This window comes from Oncorhynchus nerka, linkage group LG12 (genome assembly GCF_034236695.1).
Source record: "Oncorhynchus nerka isolate Pitt River linkage group LG12, Oner_Uvic_2.0, whole genome shotgun sequence".
NCBI classification, from domain to species: Eukaryota; Metazoa; Chordata; class Actinopteri; order Salmoniformes; family Salmonidae; genus Oncorhynchus; species Oncorhynchus nerka.
Window position 1 is genome coordinate 13,496,101 of NC_088407.1, and position 27,713 is coordinate 13,523,813.

Consider the following 27,713-nt stretch of genomic DNA (forward strand, 5'->3'; position numbering starts at 1 on the left):
TATCAATTATTAGGTACCAGTTACTTACTAGTTATCAGTTATTAGGTACCAGTTACTTACTAGTTATCAGTTATTAGGTACCAGTTACTTACTAGTTATCAATGACTAGTTATAAATTATTAGGTACCAGTTACTTACTAGTTATCAGTTATTAGGTACCAGTTACTTACTAGTTATCAATGACTAGTTATCAGTTATTAGGTACCAGTTACTTACTAGTTATCAGGTATGTGTTACTAGTTATCAATGACTAGTTATCAATTATTAGGTACCAGTTACTTACTAGTTATCAGTTATTAGGTATCAGTTACTTACTAGTTATCAATGATTAGTTATCAATTATTAGGTACCAGTTACTTACTAGTTATCAATGACTAGTTATCAGTTATTAGGTACCAGTTACTTACTAGTTATCAATGACTAGTTATCAATTATTAGGTACCAGTTACTTACTAGTTATCAATGACTAGTTATCAGTTATTAGGTACCAGTTACTTAGTAGTTATCAATGACTAGTTATCAATTATTAGGTACCAGTTACTTACTAGTTATCAGTTACTTACTAGTTATCAATGACTAGTTATCAGTTATTAGGTACCAGTTACTTACTAGTTATCAGTTATTAGGTATGTGTTACTAGTTATCAATGACTAGTTATCAATTATTAGGTACCAGTTACTTACTAGTTATCAGGTATGTGTTACTAGTTATCAATGACTAGTTATCAATTATTAGGTACCAGTTACTTACTAGTTATCAATGACTAGTTATCCGTTATTAGGTACCAGTTACTTACTAGTTATCAATGACTAGTTATCAATTATTAGGTACCAGTTACTTACTAGTTATCAATTATTAGGTACCAGTTACTTACTAGTTATCAATGACTAGTTGTCAGTTATTAGGTACCGGTTACTGACTAGTTATCGAGTAATAGTTAGCAAAGATTACAGGACCCTAAGGGGTCTGGTCGATGTTGTACACTATATATAGGGAATAGGGTGCTATTTGTCTGACCAAACAAAGATAGTGTGTTGTCCATGTTAGATGTAAATATCTGCCAGGCTGGACAAAAAAAGGATAAAAAATGAGACTCAGTGAACACTCAGGTGAATTTTAATTTTACCTTTATTTTACTAGGCAAGTCAGTTAAAAACAAATTCTTATTTTCAATGACGGCCTAGGAACAGTGGGTTAACTGCCTGTTCAGGGGCAGAACGACAGATTTGTACCTTGTCAGCTCGGGGGTTTGAACTTGCAACCTTTCGGTTACTAGTCCAACACTCTAACCACTAGGCTACCCTGCTTTTTAAGTCTAACAGTCAGATCACACTTGTGTTTTTATTTGACCTTTATTTGTGTTTAAGGGTGTACTTGTTGGTGTGTCTGAAATCTGTCATGCTTACTAAATGACTAGTTAAGTCATACTTAGAAAGTGTACTTACTAAAACTACAAATTGTGTACTAACAGTACTACATACTGTTTAGGACGTACTGGTTAGTAAAGATGTATGCAGTAAGCAACAACAAATATCAACATACTACTTATCTAATGCGCAATCGGGCTAGTTTCTACCATTCGCTCATTTTTGTAGAGCGCCGTCCCCTATTCTGATTATCGGCTGTTGTCAAACACAAGTGGGTGTGAAAAGACGATTCGCTAACCTCAATAGCGTATATAGCGAATTCCACTAGACGAAAGGCCAAATTAATATGACATCCTGGCATTTAAAACACACTCCCCTATAGAAGGCAGGCACAGGTGTTCTGACACAGCCAGCACGTGTGTGTCTACTGCAGGGCACAGGAGCCACAGGGCAGGAAGTCCTGTACATATACAGCCACAGCCCTGGTGAGGTATGTCATACTGCCAAATCGTCCACTAGGGGCGCTGTCATACAGCAAGCGACACACTCCTGTGGAGGGGTCTCTCTCTAAGATCTGCTCCTCTGCTCCCAAGTCCTTCTGTAGAGGAAGGGAGGGAGGGACTTTAATTTAAGAAAAAAAGAAGGGGAAAAAAGAAAGAAAGTAAAGGAAAGAAAGAAGGAAAGAAAGGAAAAGGAAAGAAGGAAAGAAAAGAAGGAAAAGAAAGAAAGAAGGAAAAGAAAGAAAGAAGGAAAAGAAAGAAGGAAAAGGAAAGAAGGAAAGGAAAGAAGGAAAAGAAAAGAAGGAAAAGAAAGAAGGAAAAGAAAGAAGGAAAAGAAAGAAGGAAAGGAAAGAAGGAAAAGGAAAGAAGGAAAAGGAAAGAAGGAAAAGAAAGAAGGAAAGAAGGAAAAGAAGGAAAAGAAAGAAAAGAAAGAAGGAAAGAAGGAAAAGAAGGAAAAGAAAGAAAGAAGGAAAAGGAAAGAAGGAAAGAAAGGAAGGAAAGGAAAGAAGGAAAGAAAGGAAGGAAAGGAAAGAAGGATAAGAAAGAAAGAAGGAAAGCAAGGAAAAGAGAGAAAGAAGGAAAGAAGGAAAAGAAAGAAGGAAAGGAAATAAGGAAAAGAAAGAAAGATGGAAAGGAAAGAAGGAAAAGGAAAGAAAGGAAAAGGAAAGAAGGAAAGAAAGGAAAAGGCCCATCTAGTACTGGTAGAAAAAAAGAACAGAACCCACCTGTTCATAGTAGAACAAACAAATGCGAGCCCACCCACCTGGTCGTGGTAAAACATGTCGTTGGCGATGTGGACGATCTTCTCCACATGGATGATGCTGCCCACGCTGTCTATATCCACGTCTGCCAGCATGGTGAGAACTAAGATGGCCTCCACCAGTAACTGGCGGTACTCTGGCTGGGGCACCCGGTTCAGCACCGTCTCCACGTGCACCGCAAACTTGATCTCATCTAAAGTCATCTGGGGTGTGACGGGGGTTGGGGGAGTGGAAGGATGGGAGATGGGAGGGGATGAGAGAGAGGGAGGGGATGAGAGATGGGAGGGGATGAGAGATGGGAGTGGAAGGATGGGAGATGGGATGAGAGATGGGAGGGGATGAGAGAGAGGATGAGAGATGGGAGGGGATGAGAGAGGAAGGATGGGAGATGGGATGAGAGGGAGGGGATGAGAGATGGGAGGGGATGAGAGAGAGGGAGTTGGAGAGAGAGACTTTCTGAAGTCAGAAAGTACAGTTGTTTGAATAGAAAATGATTCCAATGCATGATCAGTAGTCATCATTTTTTTGTACATAATTTCTCAACAGAGGCATTTCTAATCAGCGCTGTGATTGGACGCCTTACCTCCCTTGTCGTTGAAGATGGTAGAACGAATCCTTCTATGGACAGACCATGACACTGCAAAGCCAAACAATTCCTTTAATGACTGAATGGGTTCGAATCAGACCTAGGTTCAAACACTACTGACATAATACTATTACTATACACAATATTAACATATAATACTATACACAATTCAATATTATATTAACATTATATATATAAAATACTACTAACATAATACTATTACTACACACAATACAGTATTATATTAATATTATATACATAAAATACTATATTTGGTAGAACCCTAAAGGGCGATTTCTAATACTATACCTATAAGAGGCAACAGTAAACATGAATGACCTCCCCCTTGGGCCAATTAGTGACAACAATTCAAGCTCAAAAAAGGAAAGGAGATACTCTTGTTCAAAGTTTGGAATTTAATTAGTTGATTACTATAGTGCCGCCTTTGGCCCAATCAATGTCAAGACGCATCATTCACCCAAGTTGAGTCAAAACCGTGCCATACTATATTGAAAGCAGGTACTTCCACACAGGTGTGGTTTCTGAGTTAATTAAGCAATTCACATCCCATCATGCTTAGGGTCATGTATTAAAATGCAAAGCAGGCCATAATTTTGGCTACCTTGGCTATGCCCCCATAGGATGATACTGCCCCCATCTACAGGTCATGAGCGGTCACTGAATGGTTTGATGAGCATGAAAACGATATAAACTGTATGTCATGGTCCGCTCAGTCACCAGATCTCAACCCAATTGAACACTTATTGAAGATTCAGGAGTGGTGCCTGAGACAGCGTTTTCCAACACCATCAACTAAACACCAAACGATGGAATTTCTCATGGAAGAATGGTGTTGCATCCCTCCAATAGAGTTCCAAACACTTGTAGAATCTCTGCCAAGAGGGTTCCAAACACTTGTAGAATCTCTGCCAAGAGGGTTCCAAACACTTGTAGAATCTCTGCCAAGAGGGTTCCAAACACTTGTAGAATCTCTGCCAAGAGGGTTCCAAACACTTGTAGAATCTGCCAAGAGGGTTCCAAACACTTGTAGAATCACTGCCAAGAGGGTTCCAAACACTTGTAGAATCTCTGCCAAGAGGGTTCCAAACACTTGTAGAATCTCTGCCAAGAGGGTTCCAAACACTTGTAGAATCTCTGCCAAGAGGGTTCCAAACACTTGTAGAATCTCTGCCAAGAGGGTTCCAAACACTTGTAGAATCTCTGCCAAGAGGGTTCCAAACACTTGTAGAATCTCTGCCAAGAGGGTTCCAAACACTTTTAGAATCTCTGCCAAGAGGGTTCCAAACACTTGTAGAATCTCTGCCAAGAGGGTTCCAAACACTTGTAGAATCTCTGCCAAGAGGGTTCCAAACACTTGTAGAATCTATGCCAAGTTGCACCGAAGTTGTTCTTGCTCATGGTGGCCCAACACCCTATTAAGACACTTTCTGTTGGTGTTACTCTGGCAGTTACCTGTGTATTATAAGTATGATATATACATTATAATATTAATTATAAATAACTCAGCAACATCCCTTTTTCAGGACCCTGTCTCAAAGATAATTAGTTAAAAATCTAAATAACTTCACAGGTCTTCATTGTAAAGGGTTTAAACACTGTTTCCATGCTTGTTCAAAGAACCATAAACAATTAATGAACATGCACCTGTGGAACGATCATTAACTTCTTTGGTGTAGGGGGCAGTATTTTCACGTCCGGATGAAAAGCGTGTCCAGAGTAAACTGCCTGCTACTCAGGCCCAGAGGCTAAGATATGCATATCATTAGTAGATTTGGATAGAACACACTCTGAAGTTTCTAAAACTGTTTGAATGATGTCTGTGAGTATAACAGACCTCATATGGCAGGCAAAAACCTGAGAAAAATCCAACCAGGAAGTTGGAAATTTGAAGTTTGTAGTTTTTCAACTGACGAGTCGAGGTTTTGGCTCATTGGGATTCGCATTTATCGTCGAAGGAATGAGCGTTACACTGAGGCCTGTACTCTGGAGCGGGATTGATTTGGAGGTGGAGGGTCCGTCATGGCCTGGGGAGGTGTGTCACAGCATCATCAGACTGAGTTTTTTATCATTGCAGGCAATATCAACGCTGTGCTTTACAGGGAAGACATCCTCCTCCCTCATGTGGTACCCTTCCTGCAGGCTCATCCTGACATGACCCTCCCTCATGTGGTACCCTTCCTGCAGGCTCATCCTGACATGACCCTCCCTCATGTGGTACCCTTCCTGCAGGCTCATCCTGACATGACCCTCCAGCATGACAATGCCACCAGCCATACTGCTTGTTCTGTGCGTGATTTCTTGCAAGACCGGGATGTCAGTGTCCTGCCATGGCCAGCGACGAGCCCGGATCTCAATCACATTGAGCTCGTCTGGGACCTGTTGGATCGGAGGGTGAGGGCTAGGTCCATTCCCCCCAGAAATGTCCGGGAACTTGCAGGTGCCTTGGTGGAAGAGTGGGGTAACATCTCACAGCAAGAACTGGCAAATCTGGTGCAGTCCATGAGGAGGAGATGCACTGCAGTACTTAATCCAGCTGGTGGCCACACCAGATACTGACTGTTACTTTTGATTTTGACCCCCCCTTTGTTCAGGGACACATTATTCCATTTCTGTTAGTCACATGTCTGTGGAACTTGTTCAGTTTGTTTCAGTTGTTGAATCTTGTTATGTTCATACAAATATTTACACATGTTAAGTTTTCTGAAGATTAACACAGTGACAGTTAATTTTTTTGTTTATGTATACATTGTTATACTAATATATATACACATATATATATAACTCTATATACTGTAATACTATACTAAATGTATATTGCAAGGTTAGTCCAGACCTTCTACAGAATCTAATATATATATATTTTACACACACACACACACACTAAACTATATATACTATACTAAATGTATATTGCAAGGTTAGTCCAGACCTTCTGCAGAATCTTCCAGACCTTCTGATAGAAGCCTATGGGGACTCTGTTGAGTGCTCCGTCTAGACGTCTCCTACGCAGCCATTGGCCGTGCCTCGTATCCTTGGTGACGGGCATGCTCACAGGAACGTCCAGAGACTCTATGGAGGGGAGCCTGTACCTCTGTGACACACACACACACACCACATACTGTAGCAACCTTTAACCAACACCTAGCGACCTCATCAAGAGGTCCCCACCTCCTGGAATAGTGTTTCAGGTGTTGGCTTCACAGTCGCTTGACCCTAGTTCGAGTCCCGGCCGGGGCTACCCACCAAACTCACTACAACCCACCAAACTCACTACAACCCACCAAACTCACTACAACCCACCAAACTCACTACAACCCACCAAACTCACTACAACCCACCAAACTCACTACAACCCACCAAATTCACTACAACCCACCAAATTCACTACAACACAAATATATTCATACATATACAGTACCAGTCAAAAGTTTGGACACACCAACACATTCACCCACACATTCACATTTTTCTTAATTTTTAAAAACTATTTTCTGCATTGTAGAATAATAGTAAAGACATCAAAACTGGGAGAGAGACCTATACAGTACATATGAATATATACGAATATCATGTATGCCCTATGGGCGGGAGGTTGTACCTCTGACAGAGACATAAAATATACATACCGTATACATATCACGTTAAACCAATGAGAGATTAACCTTTCCAACTGCAATTTCGCTATGATAATTACAATGAATTAGGATGTAAACTGGGAAAGCGATGACCATTTGAAAGTACATTTTGTGCGCTAAAAATGTATTTGAACTCTTACCCCAGATTCAATATGTTCCATGTCCAATGAGTGCGATGTAAGGCTCTGAAGTGGGGAGAAAGAATTCACAACAGGACAACAGCCAATGACAACCGTGTGGGTGAACAACTACGTTACAAATCACTGTGCCAACCGACCACCATTCTCATCACCATAGAGACCACCCTATTACCAAGGCAATGACATATACAAACCCTGGATCCAGTGGATTGACCACAAGTGAACCACAATCTGATTTTTGACCATAATTCAAATGGTTTTAAGTGACTTTTGCATGCAAACTGCATAACAGCGCACAAGTGAATTAACACCCTGTAATCAAGCAACAAGTCATGACCATCATCATCACCTGTCTTTGCTGCGACCATGACAACCTGAGCTCCTCCAACTGAAATGGAAAGATGACTGAGTGACAAGCTCTGGAGAGGAGAACAGTCTGGGTACTTTTGGTATTTGGTCTGTAGTGTCATAACCAAATGGTTTTCTACTTCAATATTCTGATAGTGACCTCCTCCTCCTACATCAGTCCCCTTTTGAACGGGCTTGGCAATTATATAAATCAAATTCGTGAAAAAGCGGTAATGTAATATTTATATAACTAGATTTGTGTTTGTGGATGAATTTGCTGAAGACCATTGGGCCACGTCCTTAACGATTAAATACCTTTTTTTTTTTTTAACGACAAAAGTTAAATGACGTGTCACATTCACAGGGTTCTGAACCCTTTAAAGATGAGTGCTATGCAGAAATCACTCCTCCATTTCCTGGTTGCAAATATTCTAATACTAATTTCAGTTTATGTGACAAAACAAGCAAGTCTAATGTTGAGAATCATTGTACCGTCTTAAACTTTGTAAAATATATTTCTCATAACTAAATATATTGTATTTTCAGCTGTTTGAAGCTGGTGTACAAAAAAAATGAATGTAAAAGATGCAAAACGCAAAACTTAAGAACATATCTACCACTTAGACTTGCTTTCAACGAGAAAGATCTGTGAGTTATAGATCTGTGTTGTTATAGATGTGTGTTGTTATAGATGTGTGTGTTATAGATGTGTGTGTTATAGATGTGTGTGTTATAGATGTGTGTGTTATAGATGTGTGAGTTATAGATGTGTGAGTTATAGATGTGTGAGTTATAGATGTGTGAGTTATAGATGTGTGAGTTATAGATGTGTGAGTTATAGATGTGTGTGTTATAGATGTGTGTGTTATAGATGTGTGTGTTATAGATGTGTGTGTTATAGATCTGTGAGTTATAGATCTGTGAGTTATAGATGTGTGAGTTATAGATGTGTGAGTTATAGATGTGTGAGTTATAGATCTGTGAGTTATAGATCTGTGTGTTATAGATCTGTGTGTTATAGATGTGTGTGTTATAGATCTGTGTGTTATAGATGTGTGAGTTATAGATCTGTGTGTTATAGATCTGTGTGTTATAGATCTGTGTGTTATAGATGTGTGAGTTATAGATGTGTGAGTTATAGATGTGTGTGTTATAGATGTGTGTGTTATAGATGTGTGTGTTATAGATCTGTGAGTTACAGATCTGTGTGTTACAGATCTGTGTGTTATAGATCTGTGAGTTATAGATCTGTGTGTTATAGATCTGTGTGTTATAGATCTGTGTGTTATAGATCTGTGTGTTATAGATCTGTGTGTTATAGATCTGTGTGTTATAGATCTGTGTGTTATAGATCTGTGTGTTATAGATCTGTGTGTTATAGATCTGTGTGTTATAGATCTGTGTGTTATAGATCTGTGTGTTATAGATCTGTGTGTTATAGATCTGTGTGTTATAGATCTGTGTGTTATAGATCTGTGTGTTATAGATCTGTGTGTTATAGATCTGTGAGTTATAGATCTGTGTGTTATAGATCTGTGTGTTATAGATCTGTGTGTTATAGATCTGTGTGTTATAGATCTGTGTGTTATAGATCTGTGTGTTATAGATCTGTGTGTTATAGATCTGTGTGTTATAGATCTGTGAGTTATAGATCTGTCAATGAGAAGTTTGGTCAGGTCACCCCAAAAGTTAAAATTTTGCAGCTTTAAAAAGCCAATAGACCTGTGATATCATGTTCTCCCAGCCAAGTGGTTTTAGTTCAGGTTTAGTTGACCCATTTCCACCAGGTAAAATAACAAATCAGAAGGATAAACACACTACAATTAAAACTATCATGTCGATCTCTCAGATGGTCAACATCCATCATTCCTTCTATACATCTGGAAATGGTTACATTTCTCTAGCCCCGCCCCTCAGACCCCCCCGCCCCGCCCCTCAGACCCCCTCACACACACAAAAAGTGTCATCAGGGTAAACGCTTTGTTGCGGTTTCAATTCCAGAATTGAACACGTACCATCCTCATGTCACTCTTCATCTTGCTGATGCCCGCCCTCTCGCTCTTGGTGGCGCCCACATTACCCACCTCGTGGATAGAGATGGCCGGACTGGCACCCGCGTCTACAGAACGCACTGGAACACACACACAATTAGAAGATAGAACAAACATAGGATACCACATATAAGGATGTCATAATATGTGTGTATAGTACATTACATGTAAAATATGAGTTCATGGCAATCTAATAACTGTTCATAAAGATGTTCATAGGGATGTTATAACAGTTCATAGAGGCTTCATACCACTCTTCTGCACTCCAAACTCTTTCCCACTGAGGATGTGATGAAGCAGGATCTTTAATTCTGACGGACTCAGACTCATCAGACTCTCTGTAGCCTCCTCTCCTACAGGGCCCGCACCACACGCACGCCACGCACGCACGCCACACACGCACGCCACACACGCACGCCACACACGCACGCAGCCACGCCACACACGCACGCCACACACGCACGCCACGCACGCACGCCACGCACGCACGCACGCCACACACGCACGCCACACACGCCACCCACACACACACGCACGCCACACACACACGCACGCACGCCCACACACACGCACGCACGCCACACACACACACGCACGCCACACACACACACGCACGCCACACACACACACGCACGCCACCCACACACACACGCACGCCACACACACACACGCACGCCACACACACACACGCACGCCACACACACGCCACACACACACACGCACGCCACACACACACACACGCACAATTTCAAAATTAACTTTTCACATAAAAAAAAAAAATTGTATTGAATTGGTTACAGGATGTTTGACACTTCTTCCTACTTCACTGTAGGGTCAAAAATAATACAAACATTTTAGGGAATGTCCTTTTCTAGTCATTGTGACCTGAGCAGTTGAGAGACTGTGCCAGCCTCTGGGTTCAACTTACAGCTACTATTAATATGACTTATTACCTGAGCAGTTGAGAGACTGTGCCAGCCTCTGGGTTCAACTTACAGCTACTATTAATATGACTTATTACCTGAGCAGTTGAGAGACTGTGCCAGCCTCTGGGTTCAACTTACAGCTACTATTAATATGACTTATTACCTGAGCAGTTGAGAGACTGTGCCAGCTCAGTGGCCATCACCTGGATGATGAGTCCGATACGCAGCCTGTACATCTCACTGAACAGGCTGGGTTGGGTACGCATGTTCATCGCCAGGTACACCATGATCTCCTGTTAAATACACACACACGCACACATACACACACGCACGCAAGAGACAGAGGTAGTTTGAAAAGGAACGTTTGGCCAAACGAGTGAGCTTACAGTATGTGTGCCTGTGTACCTGTGTGAGGATGGCTATAGTGATGTTGTTCTCACTAGCTTCATCTATCAGCATGGCCAGCTTGTCTGGAGGGATGGGTCTGAGAGACAGAGAGATGGAGAGAGATGAAGGGATAGAGAGAGAGGAGAGAGATGAAGGGATAGAGAGAGAGGAGAGAGATGAAGGGATAGAGAGAGAGGAGAGAGATGAAGGGATAGAGAGAGAAAGTAGGAAAGAGAGAGAGAGATGAAGGAATGCAGAGAGAGAGACCATCACAACCATGTATCTTTTTAATATATTTAACCACCATATATCTACTGTAATTTTCAAGGGGAGCCCTGGACAATATGCATCACTCAGAGTCTCTGGCCAAAAGTAGTGCCCTACAAAGGGAACCTGGTGCCCTACAAAGGGAACGTGGTGCCCTACAAAGGGAACCTGGTGCCCTACAAAGGGAACGTGGTGCCCTACAAAGGGAACGTGGTGCCCTACAAAGGGAACGTGGTGCCCTACAAAGGGAACGTGGTGCCCTACAAAGGGAATGTGGTGCCCTACAAAGGGAACGTGATGTCATTTAGGAAGCAGGATTTAGGAAGCAAACTGACGCTGTGATGGTCTTCTCCCGAGGTTCTGGAGGCAGACCCACAGTCAGGTGCTTCTGGTGGGCCAACAAATCAGAGCAAGCCTGGGGACACACAGCAACTAATCAAAAACAAGTATACGTTCATCAACCAATCAAAACAGATCTGTCCTCATCAATCAATCATAACAGGCCAATGCTGACACCCAGCCACCAATCAAAATATGCCAGTTGACACCTAGCAACCAATCACAAACAGTCCTGCTGAGACACAGAAACCAATCAAAAACAAGTACACACTAGTCAACCAATCAAAACAGGCCTGCTAACCCCTAGCAACCAATCATAATAGGTGTTTGGATATTTACCCAGTCGAGTTCCTCTACTTTCTTCCTCAGTATTCCAGAGATCATGCGTATGAGTCCCCAGTGTTTGAGATCTCCTGCCTTCACATACAGGTCTGTCAGCAGGGAGCGGACTGTAGAGCCTTTACCATGTAGCCTGGTGTCCCACTCCATACCCCTAGTGGACAGAGACACAAACACACACACACACACACACACACACATATACAGAGACACACACACACACACACAGAGAGACACGCACAGAGACACGCACAGAGACACACACACAGAGAGAGACACACACACACAGAGAGACACACACACACACAGAGAGACACACACACACACACAGAGAGAGACACACACACACACACAGAGAGACACACACACACACAGAGAGAGACACACACACAGAGAGAGACACACACACACACACAGAGAGAGACACACACACACAGAGAGAGACACACACACACACAGAGAGAGACACACACACAGAGAGAGACACACACACACAGACACACACACACAGACACACACAGAGACACACACACACACACACACACACAGAGACACACACACACACACACACACACACACACACACACAGAGACACACACACACAGACACACACACACACACACACACACACACACACACAGAGAGAGACAGAGACACGCAGACCGACAGAGACACACACACACACACACACACAGACAGAGACACACACACACACACACAGATAGAGACGCGCAGACAGACAGAGACACACAATTCTTGAAAATTCTCAGGTTCAATTCAAAGCAGGTCGATTTGTAAGTATCGGTAAAGAAGGATGGAGGGATGAATACAGACAGACAGACAGAGATCTTTTGTATAAAGAGAGAGAATCTGACTTGTCTTTGAAGAGGATGTACAGTATGTCCGCCTGGTCTGGTAGACTGTGGGTGTCTCTGAGGAGCTGGACCAGACTAGTGTAGTCTATATCACCACTGGCATCTCTGGGCAGGTTACACTCTGTGGTCACTACTACCTGAGGAAACTATAGAGAGAGGTGTGGAGAGAGTGTAGTCTTTTAGTATAAGGCTTGAGAAAATGATAAATGTGTATGCAAATCACACACACACCCCCTACCTGACTGGTGTGAGGCGCAGAGGAATCGGTGAGGGTGAGGTGGAGGGAGGGCTGAGGGGAACGGAAGAGCTTGTTGGGGAGATATAAGTGGGCATCTGGAAGAGAGGGGGGGGTAGAGAGCGACAGAGAGGAGAGAGGAGGGTAGAGAGAGTGACAGAGAGGAGGGGGATGGGAGAGAGAGCGACAGAGAGGGGGTATAGCGACAGAGAGGAGGGGAGAGAGAGCGACAGAGAGGAGGGGGAGGAGGGGAGAGCGACAGAGGAGGGGGAGGAGGGGAGAGAGAGTGACAGAGGGTGGAGGGGAGAGCGACAGAGGAGGGGAGGAGGGGAGAGAGCGACAGAGAGGAGTGGGGAGGAGGGGAGAGAGCGACAAGAGGGTGGAGGGGAGAGCGACAGAGGAGGGGGAGGAGGGGAGAGAGCGACAGAGGAGGGGGAGGAGGGGAGAGAGCGACAGAGAGGAGGGGGAGGAGGGGAGAGAGCAACAGAGGAGGGGGGAGGAGGGGAGAGAGCGACAGAGAGGAGGGGGAGAGAGCGACAGAGAGGGGGGGGAGAGAGCAACAGAGAGGAGGGGGAGAGAGCAACAGAGAGGAGGGGAGAGAGCGACAGAGAGGAGGGGGAGAGCAACAGAGAGGAGGGGGGGAGAGAGAGATGGGGGTAAAAGAGAGATCTGTTCAATGACCTTGATCGAACAGGTACAAGGGAGGAGCAACAACCTGCAGACACTGTGCCTCCATGGAGTTGGGACACCCTTAAATAGACACTGTGCCTCCATGGAGTTGGGACACCCTTAAATAGACACTGTGCCTCCATGGAGTTGGGACACCCTTAAATAGACACTGTGCCTCCATGGAGTTGGGACACCCTTAAATAGACACTGTGCCTCCATGGAGTTGGACACCCTTAAATAGACACTGTGCCTCCATGGAGTTGGACACCCTTAAATAGTTCCTCACTGTGTAGGTGGAGTTCCTTAGCCTTGTGCATCAGAGACACCATTTCCTTGGTCTTCGTGGCTGCTGCTTTGAACCTGTCCAGCCCTCCAGAGTCACCTCTGACCTATAACCCAAAATAATCATCCAGAAAAGACATGGGACAAGTGTATTGGTTAGATTAAGGCCAGGTTTCCCAGACACAGAGTAATCCTAATCTGTGTCTGGGAAACCTGGCCTTATTATATCTATATATATATATATATATCTAGATGAATCCTCGTCCTGGGCAACAAAAAAATAAGCTCATTGGAGAATCTCCATTTAAATTGGTTTATAGTCCAGGATTAGTCTTAATCTGTGTCTGGGAAACCTGGCCTTGTGTGTATATATATATATATACATATATGTATATATATATATATACACACACACACACATATATATATATATATATATATACACACTTTGTGAGAAAATGTGTATGTAAAAATTTTTGTATTTACTAATAAATAACCCTGACCTTTGACCCTCTGCTGGGGTTCGCTGTGGTCAACAACTGGTCCAGGTACTGGGCTAGATCATCAGCGTCTAGAGAGGGAGGGGGAGAAAGGAGGAGGGGAGAGATGAAGGGGAGTAGAAGGAGAGAGAAGAGATACACACACAGAGCTAAGGGCTTTGCAAGTTTGAATTTTATAAAGTTAGTGCGGGAGAGGTGGAAAAATGATGATTGTTATCGATCAATAATGACAAAACTCCTGCATTGACAACTTTAATGGAAAGCTACTGGAGGATGGAAGCGAACTCTATAGCCACTGATCTGTCATATTTTTAATCTGTGCCTAGAGGAAAGGCTTTGTCCTCAGGCCTGGAGGGAATTAATTCCGCTATCCAAGAGTGGTAAAGTGGCCTTTACTGGTTCTAACAGCAGACCTATAAACTTGCTGCCAGCTCTTAGCAAACTGTTCGAAAAAATTGTGTTTGACCAAATACAATGCTATTTCACTGTAAACAATTTAACAACAGACTTTCAGCATGCTTATAGAGAAGAGCACTCAACATGTACTGCACTGACACAAATGACTGAGGATTGGTTGAAAGAAATGGATAATAAGAAGATTGTGGGAGCTGTACGGTTAGATTTCAGTGCAGCCTTTGATATTACTGACCATAACCTGTTGTTGAAAGCCTCTGCAATATCATGGATTCAGAGCGATCTATCTAATAGAACTCAAAGGGTTTTCTATAATGGAAGCTTCTCTAATGTCAAACATGTAAAGTGTGGTGTACCGCAAGGCAAATCCCTAGGCCCTCTACTCTTCTCTATTTTTACCAATGACCTGCCACTGGCATTAAACAAAGCATGCGTGTCCATGTATGGTGATGATTCAACCATATACACATCAGCAACCACAGCTAATGAAGTCACTAAAACTTTAACAAAGAGTTGCAGTCTGTTTTGGAATAAACTGGTCCTGAACATCTCTAAAACTAAGAGCATTATATTTGGTACAACTCTTTTCATAAGTATCAGATGTCAGCTGAATCTGGTAATGAATGGTGTGGCTGTTGAACAAGTTGAGGAGACTAAATTACTTGGCGTTACCTTAGATTGTAAACTGTCATGGTCAAAACATATCAAGTTGAAGTCTGAAGTTTACATACACCTTAATAAAAATTCCCCGTCTTAGGTCAGTTGGTATCTCCACTTTATTTTAAGAATGTGAAATGTCAGAATAATAGTAGAGAGAATGATTTATTTAAGTTTTTATTTCTTTCATCACATTCCCAGTGGGTCAGAAGTTTACATAGACTCAATTAGTATTTGGCAATCAAACTTTAACTTCCTTACTGATGTCTTGAAATGTTGCTTCAATTTATCCTCAACATTTTTCCTTCCTCATGATGCCATCTATTTTGTAAAGTGCACCAGTCCCTCCTGCAGCAAAGCACCCCCACAACATGATGCTGTCACCCCCGTGCTTCACGGTTAGGATGGTGTTCTTCAGCTTGCAAGCCTCCCCTTTTTCCTCCAATTATGGTCAAACAGTTCTATTTCTGTTTTATCAGACCAGAGGACATTTCTTGAAAAAGTATGATCATGTGCAGTTGCAAACCGTTTTTTTTATGGCTGATTTGGAGCAGTGGCTTCTTCCTTGCTGAGCGGCCTTTCAGGTTATGTCGATATAGTACTCGTTTGACTGTGGACATAGATACTTTTGTACCCGTTTCCTCCAGCATCTTCACAAGGTCCTTTGCTGTTGTTCTGGGATTGATTTGCACTTTTTGCACCAAAGTATGTTCATCTTCAGGAGACAGAACGTGTCTCCTTATTTATACTTGCGTACTATTGTTTGTACAGATGAAAGTGGTACCTTCAGGCATTTGGAAATTCCTCCCAAGGATGAACCAGACTTGGGGGAGGTCTACAATTTTTTTTCCGAGGTCTTGACTGATTTCTTTTGATTTTCCCATGATGTCAAGCAAAGAGGCAGCGAGTTTTGAAGGTAGGCCTTCAAATACATCCATAGGTACACCTCCAATTGACTCAAATGATGTCAATTAGCCAATCAGAAGCTTCTGAAGCCATGACATCATTTTCTGGATTTTTTCAAGCTGTTTAAAGCCACAGTCAACTTAGTGTATGTAAACTTCTGACCCACTGGAATTGTGATACAGTGAATTATAAGTGAAATAATCTGTCTGTAAACAATTGTTGGAAATATGCCTTGTGTCATGCACAAAGTAGATGTCCTAACCGACATGCCAAAACTATAGTTTGTTAACAAGAAATTTGTGGAGTGGTTGAAAAACAAGTTTTAATGACTCCAACCTAAGAGTATGTAAACTTCTGACTTCAACTGTAGATTCAATGGTCGTGAAGATGGGGAGAGGTCGTATTAAAGAGATGCTCAGCTTTTTTAACTCCACAAAGCAAGTCCTGCAGGCTCTAGTTTAGTCTTATCTTGATTATTGTCCAGTCGTGTGGTCCAGTGCTGCGTTAAGCTGCATCTGGCCCAGAACAGAGTGGCACGTTTTGCTCTTCATTGTAATCAGAGGGCTGATATAAATACTATACATGTCAGTGTCTCTTGGCTAAGAGTTGAGGAGAGACTGACTGCATCACTTCTTCTTATAAGAAACATTCATGTGTTGAAAATCCTAAATTGTTTGCATAGTCAACTTACACACACATACTTACCACACCAGACAACCCACCAGGGGTCTTTTCACAGTCCCCACAGTCCCCAAATCCAGAACAAATTCTAGGAAGCGTACAGTATTATATAGAGCCCTTATTGCACGGAACATCCTTCCATCTCATATTGCTCAAATAAACAGCAAACCTGGTTAAAAATAAATCAAATAAAGCAACACCTCGCGGCACAACGCCTCTCCCCTCTCCCCTATTTGACCTAGATAGTTTGTGTGAATGTATTGATATGTAGGCTACGTGTGCCTTTTTTTTAATGTATGTAGTTCTGCCTTTGATCTGTTATTGTCTATTGATGTTCTGTATTATGTTTTGTGTGGACCCCAGGAAGAGTAGTTGCTGCTTTTGCAACAGCTAATGGGGATCCTAATAAAATACCAAAATACCTCTGTCCCTCCCCATCCTCCTTCCCCCTCCCTTTCTTACCACCATGGAAGGTCAAGCCATGCTCAGCAAAGCATCCATAGTCATCATCATCATCATCATCTTGTTGCTGGCCCATGCCACCCGCATGCTTACTGGCATCCAGGAAGCTGAGTTTGGCAAAACAGGAAGTGGTCAGGAACTCAGAGAGCTTCCCCGTCTGGATCCTGGAGGGAGAAAAATGAATGGATCGATGTCTGAGTGAGGGAAGGTACTAAGTGAGTAAATGTGTGTGTGTGTGTGTGTGTGTGTGTGTGTGTGTGTGTGTGTATGACCAAGTGATTTCAGAAAAAATGTATGAATGATCAAAAGATTGAACGATTGAAAAAAAAAAAAATGAATGAATGTTATTGTTCCTTCCATTTCTTCAAACAAACCGACAGATGAATGAATGAATAAGGAGCCCTCACCTTGCTCCTCCATAGTATCCATCCTGTAGCTTCTTCAGAGTGGCCAGAACCGCAGGGTCCAAGTCAGAGTGGTCTTCAGCTGAAACATACAGGGACAATGAGCTAACCAAACACAAACACACACACACACACACACACACACACACACACTCCTTGCTGTGTGACTCACTGAGCATGGTCTGAGAGATAGGAAAGGTGACAGTGGGTCTTCCAGTCATCCTCCATCGAGAGGAGAGGTAGGACAGGTCAGTACGGAGCATATCAACAATCATCTGGTTGTCCAACGCCAAGTAGAACTGCTGGTGATCTATGAACTGGAGGGAGGGAGGGAGGGAGGGAAGGAAGGAAGGAAGGAAGGAAGGAAGGAAGGAAGGAAGGAAGGAAGGAAGGAAGGAAGGAAGGAAGGAAGGAAGGAAGGAAGGAAGGAAGGAAGGAAGGAGGGAGGGAGGGAGGGAAGGGAGTAAAAAAGACTAGTAATTATCCCTCTCTTCCCGGGACATTCAGTAGCTACTGTCTAAAGTGATATCCAAATAAAGTAGCATTTGAATGATGAAATGATCCTAGAAAGTCATTAGGGATGTAAGGACACTCATCAGTCCCCAGTTCAAAAGTTATGTTAAAAGTTGTGTGTGCATCGGTCGACAGGACCACTAATGTAACCATGCATCGGTCAGAAAATCGATTCAAAACATTACGAATCGCCGGTTCACTAAAATGTTTTGCTTAAATTACTTTCTACCTTCCGAAAATACCCCTCATCTTGTGACAACTGTGTCCTCTACTTCAGTGTCGAACTACGAATGTAATTGGGTTGACAGTCATTGATCTACAAATAATTGTTCTTGCCTAACAACCCCAGGTAATATCAGTAGCCGAGTCAAACTGTGCTCTTTGTACAGCTTCTCTCGCTGACGTACGAGAGGTAGGCCTATTCCTGATATGGCACATCTGTGCGTCACCTTCAGCATTCAAATGTTTTTAAAATGCCTTGCGAAATATTAGGCTTAATAGGTTGAATGACAACCGATGTAATTTGTTAGGTTAATGTTATCAAATGTGCTGTTGAAAATGGTGTTTTACCAGAATAAAAGTAGCCTAAGCTACAGCCGGAAAATACTACACTCATTTGGCTATAGGTAGGCTACATGCTATACAATAGCTAGGCGACATGCTATAGCTAGGCTACATTTGGCTATAGCTAGGCTACATTTGGCTATAGCTAGGCTACATTTGGCTATAGCTAGACTACATATCATAGGTAGGAAGACTACATGCTATAGGTAGGTAGACACACTACATGCTATAGGTAGACAGACTACATGCTATAGGTAGACAGACTACATGCTATAGGTAGGTAGACAGACTACATGCTATAGGTAGACAGACTACATGCTATAGGTAGACAGACAGACTACATGCTATAGGTAGACAGACAGACTACATGCTATAGGTAGACAGACTACATGCTATAGGTAGGTAGACAGACTACATGCTATAGGTAGACAGACAGACTACATGCTATAGGTAGACAGACAGACTACATGCTATAGGTAGACAGACAGACTACATGCTATAGGTAGACAGACAGACTACATGCTATAGGTAGACAGACAGACTACATGCTATAGGTAGACAGACAGACCACATGCTATAGGTAGGTAGACAGACTACATGCTATAGGTAGGTAGACAGACTACATGCTATAGGTAGGTAGACAGACTACATGCTATAGGTAGGTAGACAGACTACATGCTATAGGTAGACAGACTACATGCTATAGGTAGACAGACAGACTACATGCTATAGGTAGACAGACAGACTACATGCTATAGGTAGACAGACTACATGCTATAGGTAGACAGACTACATGATATAGGTAGACAGACTACATGCTATAGGTAGACAGACTACATGCTATAGGTAGACAGACAGACTACATGCTATAGGTAGACAGACAGACTACATGCTATAGGTAGACAGACAGACAGACTAGACAGACAGCTATAGGTAGACAGACAGACTACATGCTATAGGTAGACAGACAGACTACATGCTATAGGTAGACAGACAGACTACATGCTATAGGTAGACAGACAGACTACATGCTATAGGTAGACAGACAGACTACATGCTATAGGTAGACAGACAGACTACATGCTATAGGTAGGTAGACACACTACATGATATAGGTAGGTAGACTTCATGCTATAGGTAGGTAGACACACTACATGATATAGGTAGGTAGACTTCATGCTATAGGTAGACACACTTCATGCTATAGGTAGGTAGACTTCATGCTATAGGTAGGTAGACACACTGCATGATATAGGTAGGTAGACTTCATGCTATAGGTAGGTAGACACACTACATGCTATAGGTAGACAGACCACATGCTATAGGTAGGTAGACACACTACATGCTATAGGTAGGTAGACTTCATGCTATAGGTAGGTAGACTTCATGCTATAGGTAGGTAGACCTCATGCTATAGGTAGACAGACCACATGCTATAGGTAGACAGACCTCATGCTATAGGTAGGTAGACAGACTACATGCTATAGGTAGGTAGACACACTACATGCTATAGGTAGACACACTACATGCTATAGGTAGACAGACTTCATGCTATAGGTAGGTAGACTTCATGCTATAGGTAGGTAGACTTCATGCTATAGGTAGGTAGACTTCATGCTATAGGTAGATAGACCTCATGCTATAGGTAGACAGACCACATGCTATAGGTAGACAGACCACATGCTATAGGTAGACAGACCACATGCTATAGGTAGACAGACCACATGCTATAGGTAGACAGACCACATGCTATAGGTAGACAGACCACATGCTATAGGTAGACAGACTACATGCTATAGGTAGGTAGACACACTACATGCTATAGGTAGGTAGACACACTACATGCTATAGGTAGGTAGACACACTACATGCTATAGGTAGGTAGACACACTACATGCTATAGGTAGGTAGACACACTACATGCTATAGGTAGGTAGACTTCATGCTATAGGTAGGTAGACACACTACATGCTATAGGTAGGTAGACACACTACATGCTATAGGTAGGTAGACACACTACATGCTATAGGTAGGTAGACACACTACATGCTATAGGTAGGTAGACACACTACATGCTATAGGTAGGTAGACACACTACATGCTATAGGTAGGTAGACACACTACATGCTATAGGTAGGTAGACACACTACATGCTATAGGTAGACACACTACATGCTATAGGTAGGTAGACTTCATGCTATAGGTAGGTAGACTACATGCTATAGGTAGGTAGACTGGGAATTGATGGGAAATGATGTAAATATATCACTAGCCATCACTAGCCACTTTAAACAATGCTACCTTATATAATGTTACTTACCCTACATTATTCATCTCATATGCATACGTATATCCTGTACTCTACATCATCGACTGCATCCTTATGTAATACATGTATCACTAGCCACTTTAACTATGCCACTTTGTTTACTTTGTCTACATACTCATCTCATATGTATATACTGTACTCGATACCATCTACTGTATGCTGCTCTGTACCATCACTCATTCATATATCCTTATGTACATATTATTTATCCCCTTACACTGTGTATAAGACAGTAGTTTTGGAATTGTTAGTTAGATTACTTGTTGGTTATCACTGCATTGTCGGAACTAGAAGCACAAGCATTTCGCTACACTCGCATTAACATCTGCTAACCATGTGTATGTGACAAATACAATTTGATTTGATTTGATTTAGACTACATGCTATAGGTAGGTAGACTACATGCTATAGGTAGGTAGACTACATGCTATAGGTAGGTAGACTACATGCTATAGGTAGGTAGACTACATGCTATAGGTAGGTAGACTACATGCTATAGGTGATCAGGTCTTACAATAGAGTTTATATTCATTGTTCTGGTTCACCATGAGCAATAGTTTTGGTAGCTTCAGCTTTTACACACCTTTAGGGTTAGAGTTAAAGTTAGGATTAAGGATTAGGAGTAGAGTTAGGTTCAGTGTTAGGGAAAAAAATCATTCTTAATGGTCAAACATTTTTTCCCTTAACTTAACCTTAAAATAGCATTTGAACAAATTCAGGACATGAAAAACAACCTGACTTGTCAAAAAAGTTGTTGTTTTCCTACCTTGTCAGGACATTCAGGTGAAATGTTAGGACATTGGGGTCCTGAAAAGGTAAGAAATACACACACACACAAAATGGTCCTGTATCTACCTGTGGCGTGAAGGCAAATATGGTGTTGCGGATGACATAGAATTTAGAAGTTCCTAGACATCCAATCCTCCTGTAGGGTCTACCAGTCAGCCCCAGCCTCTGGTTACGTCCTGGGGAAGAGGAAGAGTACAGATCGATGCGAGGAAGACCTTTAGACAGATCAACATTCACAAGGCCGCAGGGCCAGACGGATTACCAGGACGTGTACTCCGAGTATGCGCTGACCAACTAGCATGTGTCTTCACTGACATTTTCAACCTCTCCCTGTCTGTGTCTGTAATACAAACATGCTTCAAGCAGACCACCATAGTCCCTGTGCCCAAGAACACTAAGGTAACCTGCATGAATGACTACCGACCAGTAGCACTCACATTTGTAGCCATGAAGTGCTTTGAAAGGCTGTGGCTTTAGTGGATTCCAATAGCTCACCAGTTTTTTCATTTGTAATGTTATTTTCTTGCAGTCAAAACCTTTTTTGTATGGTAGTGAAAGATTTATTACTGAGTTATACGTAAATGTGGCTGAGGACTCTAGCAGGTTGGACGTGGATGGGGTGTGTCAGCTACTGTCTCCACCTCTATCCCATTCTTCCCTAACTTTCTCCCTTCCCTCCTTCCTTCCCTCTCTTTGTTTACCCAGTCGTGCGTAAATGTGGCTGAGGACTCTAGCAGGTTGCACGTGGATGGGGTGTGTCAGCTACTGTCTCCACCTCTATCCCATTCTTCCCTAACTTTCTCCCTTCCCTCTCTTTGTTTACCCAGTCGTGCGTAAATGTGGCTGAGGACTCTAGCAGGTTGGACGTGGATGGGGTGTATGTCAGCTATCGTCTCCACCTCTATCCCATTCTTCATCAACAACTCCTGGATCTCCTCGTTCTCTGCCAGGATAGACACTACAGGAAGAGGAAGATAAAAAAGATGGGAAAAAACATAGGAGTTATGACTGACTTATTTCACTATTAAAATAGCTAGAAATATGTCATTTTCTCTGTAAAATGTTGTTGATTGTTGGGGGGTGGGGTTCTTCCGTAAACAAGTATGTTATGAGATGATTGCAACAATCATGCAACAAAGTTTTAAAAATGCTTAATAAATAAATATAAAACAGTAACACTCAAAAGCTGACATCTACTCATTCAAGATTTGTATTTATTTTTACTATTTTCTACATTGTAGAATAACAGTGAAGACATCAAAACTATGAAATAATACATATGGAATCAGGCAGTAAGCAAAAAGGTGTTAAACAAAGTAGCCACCCTTTGCCTTGACAACTTTGCACACTCTTGGCATTCTCTCAACCAGCTTCACCTGGAATGATTTTCCAACAGTCCACATGTGCTGCTTTTCCTTCACTCTGCGGTCCAACTCATCCCAAACCATCTCAATTGGGTTGAGGTCGGGTGATTGTGGAGGCCAAGTCATCTGATGCAGCACTCCATCACTCTCCTTATTGGTCAAATAGACTTTTCACGGACTGGAGGTGTTGGGTCATTGTCCAGTTGAAAAACAAATGATAGTCCCACTAAGCGCAAACCTGATGGGATGGCGTATCGCTACAGAATGCTGTGGTAGCCATGCTGGTTAAGTGTGCTTTGAATTCTAAATAAATCACTGACAGAGTCCCCAGCACAGCACCCCCACACCATCACACCTCCTCCTCCATGCTTCACGGTGGGAACCACAAGTGTAGATCATCTGTTCACCTACTCTGCGTCTGACAAAGACAAGGCGGTTGGAACCAAAAATCTCAAATTTGGACTCATCAGACCAAAGGACAGATTTCCACCGGTCTGATGTCCATTGCTCGTGTTTCTTGGCCCAAGCAAGTCTCTCCTTCTTAATAGTGTCCTTTAGTAGTGGTTACGTTGCAGCAATTAGACCATGAAGGCCTGATTCACACAGTCTCCTCTGAACAGTTGATGTTGAGATGTGCCTGCGACTTGAACTCTGTGAAGCATTAATTTGGGGTGCAATCTGAGGTGCAGTTAACTCTAATGAAGTTATCCTCTGCAGCAGAGGTAACTCTGGGTCTTCCTTTCCTGTGGCGGTCCTCATGAGAGCCAGTTTCATCATAGCGCTTGATGGTTTTTGCGATTCCCCTTGAAGAAACTTTCAAAGTTCTTGAAATGTTCCGTATTGACTGACCTTCACATCTTGAAGTAATGATGGACCGTCGTTTCTCTTTGCTTATTTGAGCTGTTCCTTCCATAATATGGACTTGGTCTTTTACCAAATAGGGTTATCTTCTGTATACCCCCCCTACCTTGTCACAACATGACTGATTGGCTCAAACGCATTAAGAAGGAAAGAAATTCCACAAATGAACTTTTAAGAAGGCACACCTGTTAATTGAAATGCATTCCAGGTGACAACCTCATGAAGCTGGTTGAGAGAATGCCAAGAGTGTGCAAAGCTGTCAAGGCAAAGGGTGACTACTTTGAAAAATCTCAAATATAATATGTATTTTGATTTGTTTAACACTTTTTGGTTTTCTACATGATTCCATATGTGTTATTTCATAGTTTGTCTTCACTATTATTCTACAATGTAGAAAATAGTCAAAATAAAGAAAAACCCTTGAATGAGTAGGTGTCCAAACTGTATATATATTAAATAGCAACATTCAGTATACAGTATTTATTAAGGCTGGTTTACAGTTGGTCTATCGACATGTCTGTAGACAGTTGCCATAGCGACATCATAAACCAGGGGTGGGCAAACTTTTTGACTCGCGGGCCACAATGGGTTCTAAAATTTGACAGAGGGGCCGGGCCAGGAGCATTTGGAGGGAGTGTTTGGGCCGGATATACTAAAGCAGTGTGTGCAAACCTCATAGCACAGTAAGAACACTACAACCCAATTTATTAACTGTCTTTCAAATGTGAAAAATAGCCCTTATCAGTTAATAAATTTGTCTCAAGGAATATGCAAGATATGGCATTTACATACTATTTCGCAGATACTGGGAGGAGGAAATGTAAATAGATTTAACATACGCACTGTGATTTATCAAGATTGCGTCTGTTTTTAATAAGTTTCAACATCAGTTAAAGAAATCAACATTTATTGAAAAATGGAATCACTTTCAACATTCAAAACATATTATTACACAACGAAATACTCAAGCTCAATAATATCTACTTGTGTTAAACTCCGCAAAATCATGGATGGATTGTCCTGACCCGCGCGCTCTACAAACTTGCCACGGACACGCGCAAACAGTTTTCTGCCAAGCACACAGACATAGGCTGTATTAAATATCCTACCTGCAGCTGAAAATTTAAATTAAGAGCGATGTGCGGCGTGTTAATTAAGCTACTGTACCGCTGCGTAAATGCGCATTGCTCTTAATTAAAAGCACTTCCAAACTTTCCATATGCATTTTTTCATAACACAGCAGAAAAACTCACCATTTCAGTGGGAACAGTGTTGTTGGTCTCCTTTTTTTTGCCAGTGCATAATTCTCAGGACAGATCTGAGGTGTTGGTCAGTTAACTTGGATCTGTGATGGGCTTTGTTGATTTTCATTAAACGTCTGCTCACACACGTAGGTCGAAAAACAACACCAGCATCTTCTGCGCCGTCCTCCGGAGGTTTGGAAACGCGGTCTCGTTAAGTGAAGCGTAAAAGTCATTCAGTTTAAGAGACTTGAACTTCTCCTTTGAGACGGAGTCAGACTGAAGATCGATCAGTGCAGCTCCTGCGGTGCTGATTCGGGGTCTTGTGACAGGGGACAGGACACCAGTTGAAGTGACTTGTCAATTTTTTCAAAATCACAGAACCGACGGCAAAATTCTCTGTGCAGATCGTCCAGTGATTTGGTATTTCTTCGCATTTCGGGCGGCCTCTTTCTGCACGGCTAGTGTGGGAAATGTGCTGAAAGATTTGTTTGACATTTGCCTGGAGAATAAAACCAGCTTGGATTTGAAGGCTCACATTTGTGTACATGTCGTGCGCAAACTGATCTTTGTAGCTTCACGTTCAGCTCATTCATGTGTGAAAATATGTCCACAGCAAACGCAAAGTCACAAAGCCAGTTTGTGTCGCTCAGCTCGGGAATTCTTGATTTCCCCATTAAATTAAAAAATGAGCGAAAGCTCCCAGACTCGTTGAAACACTTTCCCCAAACTTAACCAGCGGACGAGAGTGGTAAATTAGGTCCTGGTGATCCGCATTAGTTTCTTCCAGGAACGTAATGAACTGACGATGATTAAGTCCCCTTGCTCGTATGAAACAAGTTTTACAACTGGATCCACGACGTGATTAAGCTGCAATACAGACTTACACAGAGACTCCTGATGAATGATGCAGTGAAGTAAAATAACATCCTGGTCAGGGTTTTCTTCTTTCACTTTAGATTCTTTTATGTTTTTTCCAGTTAAATTTGGCGATCCATCCAGACATTGGCAAGTTTACTCCAAGGTAGCTTCATTCTCTCGATGACAGCAGACACTGTTCATATAAGTCCTCTCCTCGCGTTTTCCCTTTCAGTGATTCCATGCTCAAAAGCTCCTCCGTCATCTCAAAACTGTCGTTAATTCGGATAAAAATTAGGAGCTGAGCAGTGTCTTTTATGTCGTTACTTTCATCCAGTGCTAGTGAATATAACTTAAAGGACTCGCCTTTTTTGTTTAAGACTATATCTTCGTCAATCAGTTCCACGCGGCGAGTCACTGTCCTGCGTGCTAAACTGATTTTTTCAAACTTGGCTTTGCTCTCCGGACACAAGAGACCTGCTGTCTCTACCATGCACTCTTTCAAAAACTCTGCGGAGAAAGGCTTGCTAGCCTTTGCTAATTTGAATGCCAGCAAATAACTTGCCTTGGTACTTGACTCTTGAATTGCAGTTTGTCGGTGAAAAAGTTCTGTTGACTCTGTAAATTAGCTGCCAACCTCTGAGCAGTAGCCGCCCGTTCTTGTGTTGACTGCTTGCTAGCATAGTTTGCATGCTTCGTGGCAAAGTGACGGCTGATATTGTACTCTTTGAAAAACAGCTTCTTGGCATATCAGACATACAGCCGTTGATCGGACTTCAGTGAAGAAGTATTTTGTTGTCCACTCCTTATTAAACACTCGGCATTCGCTGTCCACTTTCCTTCTCTTTGGTCCGCTCATTTTCACAGAAGGGCTTAATGGTGACGTGAAACGAAGTGAAAATTAAAGTGAAATAAAGAGAGATACGCGCCACTCCAACAACGGTCAATGTGTTTTGAGTGCGCCATCTATTGGGGAAACGTGGGCATTGCAGGGAAAGGGGAAAAAAGGAGGTTTTTACTATATTTTGGACAAGTTCGGCGGGCCGTATGTGGCCCGCGGGCCGTAGTTTGCCCATGTCTGTCATAAACATTCTATTCTTGTCCGACATCAGCAGCCCGGTGTTCCCACGAATAGCATACTTGCTCTATTTTAACGCCTATAAACACATCAGTTAAAATTTTTGGTAAAATGTCAACTACAAGCAACTTTCTAAACATCATTTTGGTTCATTTTTAGCTAGCTAGCTGGCTAACCAGTTCAAATAATGACCAAGACTTAAACTTCAGCTAATTTTATTTTCATTATTACAGAAAAATTAACCCACATCAGGTAAAGATGGCGAGCTTCCAGAAAATACCTTACGGTTGTGAATGTGACAAAATAAAAGTAGGTAATTCTATAAGAGAATTGTAGAACTCCTGCACCACCTTGTCACAGATGG

The 27,713-nt window shown here is 42.3% G+C and overlaps 1 protein-coding gene across 1 annotated transcript in view; it reads right to left on the minus strand.

Annotated features, from left to right (window-relative positions):
• Positions 1–1,110: 1,110 nt before the first annotated feature.
• phka1a (phosphorylase kinase, alpha 1a (muscle)) overlaps positions 1,111–27,713 on the minus strand; it is a 65,024-nt gene continuing 38,421 nt past the window's right edge. Inside the window, 21 exon segments of the mRNA XM_065025251.1 lie at positions 1,111–1,965; positions 2,631–2,831; positions 3,212–3,265; positions 6,165–6,326; positions 7,011–7,055; positions 7,360–7,398; positions 9,374–9,489; positions 9,661–9,762; positions 10,499–10,628; positions 10,741–10,819; positions 11,325–11,404; positions 11,668–11,821; positions 12,543–12,688; positions 12,781–12,875; positions 13,733–13,835; positions 14,232–14,299; positions 17,349–17,512; positions 17,756–17,834; positions 17,925–18,069; positions 22,014–22,123; positions 22,771–22,905. Coding sequence (XP_064881323.1) covers positions 1,792–1,965; positions 2,631–2,831; positions 3,212–3,265; positions 6,165–6,326; positions 7,011–7,055; positions 7,360–7,398; positions 9,374–9,489; positions 9,661–9,762; positions 10,499–10,628; positions 10,741–10,819; positions 11,325–11,404; positions 11,668–11,821; positions 12,543–12,688; positions 12,781–12,875; positions 13,733–13,835; positions 14,232–14,299; positions 17,349–17,512; positions 17,756–17,834; positions 17,925–18,069; positions 22,014–22,123; positions 22,771–22,905 — 2,381 coding nt within the window. The 3' untranslated portion in view covers positions 1,111–1,791.